Below are 7,155 nucleotides of genomic sequence, written 5' to 3' on the forward strand. Positions count from 1 at the left end.
CCCGGCAGCGGTCGGCCGGCAGGCAGCACCCAGCAAGGCAGGCAGCCCCCAAGGCAGGACCGGCTTCCCCCTAGCGCCAGCTCTCCCCCGCCCTCCCCCCCCCCTCACACTCCCCCCCCCCTGTGCAGGTGCTGGTTGACCTTCCCTCCAAGCACACGGTGGAGAGCTGGGCGGACAGCATGCTGAGAGATGTGAGGGGGGCGCCTGCGCGGTGGAGAGCTGGCGCTAGGGGGAAGCCGCTCCTGCCTTGGGGGCTGCCTGCCTTGCTGGGTGCTGCCTGCCGCCCGACCGCTGCCGGCTGCACACCCCGCCCCTGCCTTTGCCGGCGCCCCACTTTTGACGCCCCCCATCCCCTCCACCTCCCCGCCTTCCCTCCCTCCAGGTCAAGAACGCCATCACCCGCAAGCGGCTGGAGGAGGAGGCGGCGGCGGCGGTGGTGGAGGCGGAGCGCAAGGCCAAGCGGCGCGCGGCGCAGGCCAAGGCGGAGGCGGTGCGGCGCAAGCAGCAGAAGCACGTGCTGTTCACGGTGCCGGAGGTCCCGCAGGTGGGCGGAGAGGCGAGTGGGGTGGGTTGGGGTGGGGTGGGGCTGTGGCGTGGAAGGCGCTTGGCTGGACAACTGCCGCCGCCATCGCCGGCGGGTGAGAGGCTGTGCGGCCCCGCCTCCCACCCTGCTGCCTGGCTGCCTGCCCCGCGCCTGCCTGCCGCCCCCGCAGGCGGGCCAGGACGTGACCGTGTACTACAATCCCAACAACGGCGGCCTGCCGGGGCGCCAGCACATCTGGATCAAGTGAGGCGCTGCGGGGGCGCTGCCGCGGCGGCTGCCGCTGCATCTGCCTGGCTGGGGTCTGCACAGCATCGGCTGGGGCTGGCTGTGCCGCTGGCCGCCCGGCTGCGGCGGCCAGCCGCTGGGTGTGCGCTTTGCTCACCGCCTGCCTGCTGCGCCCGCTGTGCCTGCTGTGCCTGGGTGCAGGGGCGGGTGGAACCGGTGGCGGCACCCCAAGGCCTTTGGGCCGCTGGAGATGGACCCACCCAAGGAGGGGGACCACCACTCGGTGGGTGGTACCACCCGTACCGCCTCCCTTTCCCACTCCGCACACTGCTGCGCCGGTGACCAGCGCACTGCCTGGCGCTGACCGCTGTACCGCTCCTCCGCCGCCCGGTGCGCTGCCCGCAGGTCACCGTCACCGTGCCCAAGGATGCCTACTACCTCGACTTTGTCTTCACGTGAGCCACACACGCCCACCTGCCCCTGCCCCTGCCCCTGCGCCTGCGCCTGTGCCTGCGCTGTTTCCTGCAGCAGCAGCAGCAGCCTGGGCAGGCGTCCGCCCCCGCCGGGCACCGCCGGCGCGCCGTCCGCCGGCGTGCGCGGCAGGCCAGGGACCTGGCTGGCAGCGCGGGTCGCTGATTGCGGAGCTGCGGCGGCCTGTGGCTCACCCCGGCCTCGCCTGCTTGCTTTTCAATTGCTATTCCCCACCCAGCCACCCCCCCGCTTCCCCCCTTCTGCCTCGGCCTGGCCTCGCCCGCCTGCTGCCCCCCACCCAACCATCCCCACCCCCACCCCACGCCCGCCCCCTGCAGCGACGCCCCCGAACACGGCGAGTACGACTCCAACTACGGCCTAGACTTCCACGTGCGGGTGCAGGGCTCGGGTGAGGCGGCAGGGGGCGCGCACGGGGCGGGGCACGCCGGCAGAGGGCAGCGGCAGTGAAAGAGCAGTTAGCGGCCGTGGGGCGGGCGCAGCCAGGTCGGGGTGGGTGGGAGCCTTTTGGGGCTGCACGCGCCAGGCAGGCGCAGGCGTGCGTGCACACCTGCTGGCTCCGCGCATCTCTGGTCCTCACCCTGCCCCCCTGCCACCCTGGCACTCTTGCTCCCCCTTGCTGCAGTGCTGATGGAGCCACCGCTCCATGTGGTGCACATCGCCGTGGAGATGGCACCCATCTGCAAGGTGCGCGCGGGCGCCGGGCGGGCGGCACTCGCTGTGTTGTGCTGCGCCGAGCCCCGCCCCGCCGACTGAGCCGCCGCCAGGCTCTGCCGCGCCACCTGCCACCCACCCGACCGCTGCTGTGCTGCCCCTCTGGCGCTGCCCGCAGGTTGGCGGCCTGGGCGATGTGGTGACGTCCCTGGGGCGGGCGGTGCAGGACCAGGGGCACCAGGTGGAGGTCATCCTGCCCAGGTGAGGGCGGCGGCCCCCTGGCCTCCCTGCCCCTTGCCTCCATTGCTGGCCAGTTGGGCGGGCGCGGGCGCCCGGCACGTCGCAGCCGCCAGCGCAGTAGCGCGCGGCGGGCTGCAGCGGAGATCGCGTTCTGCTGCTGCTGCAGCCGCTTGCTGCCTCACCATGCCGCCGCCGCGCTGCCGCCGCCGCCGCCCCTGCGTGCAGGTACGACTTCTTCCAGCAGTCGCCGTTGCTTGGAGGCACTCAGGTGGGGTCCCAGGCGCCACCTCACCCGCGTCGTGCCGCTGCAGCGCGCTGCACGGCCGCCTGGCGTGCGCTGCCATGCCTGCCATGTGCTGTCAGGCCACACCAGACATTGCGCTGCAAGCCGCCGCTCACACGCTGCCCACCCCTGCCTGTCTCCCCCCTGCAGTACGAGACGGAGTTTGACTGGGGCGGCACCAAGATCTTTGTGTCCACCTGCATTGTGGAGGGGTGAGCCAGCTGAGAGCACAGACGCCGGCTGGGTGCAGGGCGACAGCACGGCGCACCGCTCGCCTTGCCGCCGCCGAGGTGGAGCCCTGCTGCATCGCTGCCTCGACGCGCTGGCGCCCACCCGGGTCCCCCACCCCGACCTGCCCCACCCCTCGCCCCCCCCTGCAGGCTGCGCTGCTTCTTCATCGAGCCCCGCAACGGCATGTTCTCTGGCCCCGTGTACGCGGGGCAGAACGACGGCCAGCGCTTTGACTTCTTCTCCAAGGCCGCCCTGGAGTTCCTGCTGCGCTCGGGGCGCCAGCCCGACATCCTGCACTGCCACGACTGGTCCAGCGCGGAGGTGGCGCGCGCCTACTGGCAGGACTACCACCAGTTTGGGCTGTGGAAGCCCAACGTGGTGAGTGTGTGTGGGGGGCCGGCCCCTGGTGCAGGGCAGGCAGGCAGAGTGGGACGTGCTGGCGGGCCACCTCGCTGCCTGCCCGCTCCTGCCGCAGCTCGCAGCCTTGCTGCTGCCTCTGCCTGCCCCGCTCACCCCTTCTCCCTTCGCCCCTGGCGCACCGCACCTCTCCACCCGCAGGTGCTCACCATCCACAATATGGACTTTGGCCAGATCAAGCTGGGGGAGGCGGCCTACTACTCGCAGCGCTTCACCACCGTGTCGCCGTCGTACGCGTGGGAGGTGCGACAGCGGCGGGCTGCGGGCAGAAGCGCAGCCCAGGCGACAGCTGCTCGCTTTGCTTTTGATGCTGGCGCGCTGCTTGGCCTGTGCCCTGAGCTCACTGGGTGCCTTGTTATGGCACTTGTGTGGCTGATTGCTGCGAGGCGCCTGCCCGCTCAACACGCGCTGCAGATTGGTGGCCACCCTGCCATCGCGCCCAACGTCAGCAAGCTGCGTGGTGTGCGCAACGGCATTGACATCGACATCTGGGACCCGGAGACGGACCAGGTGGGTGGCCGGGTGGATGGGTGCAGAAGCAAGCGGATGTCCGGACGCAGTTGCTGGTGCCGTATGCTGCTGCTGCTGCTGCCAATGCACCGCTTCCCTGGTCCCGTGGTTGTTTCCTGCAGTACCTTCCACGTGGATTCACTGCCGACACTGTGGTGGAGGGCAAGAAGGCGGCACGGGAGGAGCTTCGCAAGAGGTGGGTGCTGCCCTGCTGCGACGTGCCTGGTCCCCTCCCCGGCCTGCCCTTCGACCTTCCTGCTATCCCGCTGCTCCTGACCTGGCTTTTCCGCCTCTGCAGGGTCAACCTGAGCGGCTGGGGCGACAAGCCGATGGTGGGCGTGGTGTCGCGCCTCACCAAGCAAAAGGGTGAGTGCGTGCCGCTGGCATCATGCAGCCAGAGATGCACTGGCAGGATGCCCTTGGGTAGCAGGTGGCAGCAGAGCTGGCTTTTGCCACCGTGCCTGCCACGGTGCTGTCACATGGCTCTCTGCCCCTGCCCCTGCAGGCACCCATCTGATTGCGCACGCGTGCCATCGCACCATCGACCGCGGCGGCCAGTTTGTGCTGTTGGGCTCCGCGCCTGACCCCAAGGTCCAGGCAGAGTTCCAGGCGCTGAAGGACTCGGTGAGTCATCCGACCGCAGCTGCCCGGCGGCACCTGTCTCTGCCGCTTGCCTTGGTGCCTGGCACCGTCGCTGTCGCCGCAGCTGCGCTCATGTGCGCCTGGATGCCCCCCTCCCTTCATTGCAGTTTGGCGGCCAGGACGCCGCGTTCTGCTTTGCGTTTGACGAGCCGCTGAGCCACCTCATCTATGCAGGTGCGCCTGTGCTGTGTGTGCTGTGCGCATGCTGCTGCTGCGCTGCCTCAGCTGATCTGCTGCAGGGCTCTTTTTGGGGTAGCCTGCTTGTTGGGGTAGCCTGCCGCACCGGTACGCGTGCTGCTGCACCATGAGACTCCAGCCGGCTGCTGCCGGTCTGGTCTAAAGCTAGACGTTAAAACCGGGAAGTTAAGCTTGTGGAGGCTCTTCCCCACCTTTACCTTTACCTTTACCTTTGCCGGGCTGCTGTGGCTGTCGCTTACGGCAACGCACGCTGCCTGCCTGCAGCATGCGACATCATTGTGGTGCCGTCCATGTTTGAGCCATGTGGCCTCACACAGGTGCGAGAAGGATGACATCCTGCTGGTCGTGTGCATCCTGCAGCAATGCAGCAGAATTGGGAGCATGCAAATGGCTGGCGCTCCTTCCTGATTTCGCTGCCGCCCTCCCCTCGCTGCCGTCGCAGATGATTGCCATGCGCTATGGCGCCGTTCCTGTGGTGCGCCAGACTGGCGGCTTGCGAGATACAGGTGCACCTGCTGCTGTGCTAGTAGGCAGTAGGAGGCAGCACTGCCAACCCTGCGACATGTGCGACTTGAGCAGCTTGTTTATCCTGTACTCCTGCTGCCTTCCCTTGCTGCCTTCCCTTAACCACCCTGCCGTCCCGTCTCCCACCTCGCCCTCTTGCAGTGTTTGATGTGGACAACGACAAGCCACGGGCGGCATGGGAGATGGAGGGCAGCACCGACTGGCAGGCTGATCGTGTGGACGCCACCAACGGATTCAGCTTCGAGGTAAGCTGCCTTAGAGCCTCCGCTTGCTGTCTGCCGCTCTGCCGCCGTCCACCACACAGGGCCTCTGGTTCTTCCGGCTGGCCGCGTTGTTGCCGTTCCCGCTTCCCTTTCAAGCCTGGTGCCTGTTTGCTAACTGCCTGGGTGCAGGGCACCGACCCCGACGCACTGGACTATGCGCTGAACCGCGCCATGGATGCCTACTACAACGACCGGCAGTGGTTCCACGGCTTGCAGAAGCGTGTGATGGAGCAGGTGGGCCAGTTGGCGGGGCTGCACGGTACAGTGCAGGATAACCAGCTGGCATGTTGTGTGCACACTGACTTGACATGCACCCTCCCTGCCCATGCTTTTCAGGACTGGAGCTGGAACAAGCCGGCGCACGATTACATTGAGCTGTACTATGCTGCACTCAAGTAGAGCCGCGTTGCACAAGCGTTGAGCAGAGTATGCTCGTCCTACTGCGTGTTTTGCCTGCGAGATTGATTGCTGTCTTTGTTTGCCCGCTTGTTGTGTTGTTCGTCGTTGGTGTGCCCTGCCCTGGCCTTGGGCGGGCCTGTACTCTACCCCACATTGATTGCCCGCTGCGTTGGCGCGTGAGCGAGTACGGTGCCGGCGTGGTGGTGCATGCGCTCTGTCCCCGCTGATGGGCGGCGCCGCTCCTGCATTTCATTCTTCTGTACTTCTCTCGATTCCTGATGTCAGCACCCCTGCCATGTAACCATGCCGACTTCTCAAAGGGTTGGGGAGGAGACAGGGAGTGGCGGACTAGTGGCGTCGTTAATGAGTGCCACCTCGGGTAATGTGCTGCAGAGGGCCTCGTATCACCAGCAGAAATTGGCGCTTGATATAGGGTTTAGGGGCTTGGCATCCTTGGACAATTGCCCCCCCACAGCATTTGTGTGCAGCAGCAGACAGCAGAGGCTGCAGCAAATGTGTAACAGTCACCCCGCTATGACAGGCCGCGTTTTTAGGGTTTAGTATATAGACCCTAGTATTCTCCAAACCCCCCTCCTTGAACCGTGTGTGGCTTCTCTCAGCCGCCCTCTGCGGTGCTGGGTGGACGCCCCTCGACGAGAAGAGCAGTTCACCAACTTGGTTTGCCCCCAAACTCGGCCTGGCCACCAAGTTGTGGCCCCCCCGCCCTGTGCTTGGCGTGGGAGCTGAGATCGGCTGTGTGCACAGAAGCGGGTGCCGTTGGAGCTGTCCACCGATTTAGGGGCTTAGCATCCTTGGACAAATGCCCCCCCACAGAAAACATTGAGCCCCAGCCTTTGTGGGCATGTGGGGAGAGCAGTGACTGGTGCTGGTTCACAAACTGGGCATGCAAGTGGTGGGCAGTGACTGGCTGACTGGTGGTGTGCATTCCCCACCTCATGCTTGCTTGTGTGGGCTTAAAGTCTGGTAAAGCAAGAACTAGCTTGCAACATAGACTCCCCGCCGAAACGGGACGGGAACCGGGCGAAAGCAGAGAAAGCAATAAAACAGGGGTGGAGCAAGGCGACATGCAACGCAAGCAGCTGACAGGGCACGCATCGAAACGTGTGTATGACTGGCAAAGTGGCATGGCGCATTGGGGAGAAACGCAACGGTACGGGAGCATGGGCTGGCCAAACGGCAGTGCGGAACGCTAGGTCACTAGAAAAGCAGGGAAAGGCGCACTATGTATGCAATGAGGGCAGCCCCGGCTCGGGGCCGTTGAGAAAGCAGTGGGCGGGAGGGGGGAGGCCCCGGTGTGGGCGGGCCCCATCGAGGGGGGATGGGGCGCGCAAGCGGCCAGATGGGGCGGGGCGCGGGCGGCAGTGGAGTCCTGCGGCTGGGTGGGATATAGGGCAATGAGCGTTGAGCAGTGTGCGATGAGCAATGAGCAATGAGCAGTGAGCAGCCCCTCCCTAAACAAAGTGAAGCGCAGGACGGGGTCCGGTGGATGGGAGGCAAGGAAACGCGGGGGGTTG

At 66.6% G+C, this 7,155-nt stretch overlaps 1 protein-coding gene across 1 annotated transcript in view; it reads left to right on the plus strand.

Moving 5' to 3' along the window:
* The window catches only part of CHLNCDRAFT_134595 (hypothetical protein), a gene marked incomplete at both ends in the record, with an annotated part of 10,259 nt that extends 4,639 nt beyond the window's left edge, over nt 1-5,620 (plus strand). The window contains 22 exons of the mRNA XM_005847299.1: nt 129-191; nt 383-544; nt 714-787; nt 971-1,052; nt 1,175-1,224; nt 1,579-1,649; nt 1,884-1,945; nt 2,091-2,173; nt 2,378-2,420; nt 2,586-2,647; nt 2,816-3,044; nt 3,225-3,326; nt 3,498-3,593; nt 3,716-3,789; nt 3,892-3,959; nt 4,099-4,217; nt 4,343-4,409; nt 4,698-4,750; nt 4,876-4,939; nt 5,100-5,203; nt 5,351-5,455; nt 5,558-5,620. Coding sequence (XP_005847361.1) covers nt 129-191; nt 383-544; nt 714-787; nt 971-1,052; nt 1,175-1,224; nt 1,579-1,649; nt 1,884-1,945; nt 2,091-2,173; nt 2,378-2,420; nt 2,586-2,647; nt 2,816-3,044; nt 3,225-3,326; nt 3,498-3,593; nt 3,716-3,789; nt 3,892-3,959; nt 4,099-4,217; nt 4,343-4,409; nt 4,698-4,750; nt 4,876-4,939; nt 5,100-5,203; nt 5,351-5,455; nt 5,558-5,620 — 1,896 coding nt within the window. The remainder of the gene's footprint in view (nt 1-128; nt 192-382; nt 545-713; nt 788-970; nt 1,053-1,174; nt 1,225-1,578; nt 1,650-1,883; nt 1,946-2,090; nt 2,174-2,377; nt 2,421-2,585; nt 2,648-2,815; nt 3,045-3,224; nt 3,327-3,497; nt 3,594-3,715; nt 3,790-3,891; nt 3,960-4,098; nt 4,218-4,342; nt 4,410-4,697; nt 4,751-4,875; nt 4,940-5,099; nt 5,204-5,350; nt 5,456-5,557) is intronic.
* Nucleotides 5,621-7,155: the final 1,535 nt, after the last annotated feature.

Source organism: Chlorella variabilis (genome assembly GCF_000147415.1).
Source record: "Chlorella variabilis unplaced genomic scaffold CHLNCscaffold_11, whole genome shotgun sequence".
Classification (NCBI taxonomy): domain Eukaryota; kingdom Viridiplantae; phylum Chlorophyta; class Trebouxiophyceae; order Chlorellales; family Chlorellaceae; genus Chlorella; species Chlorella variabilis.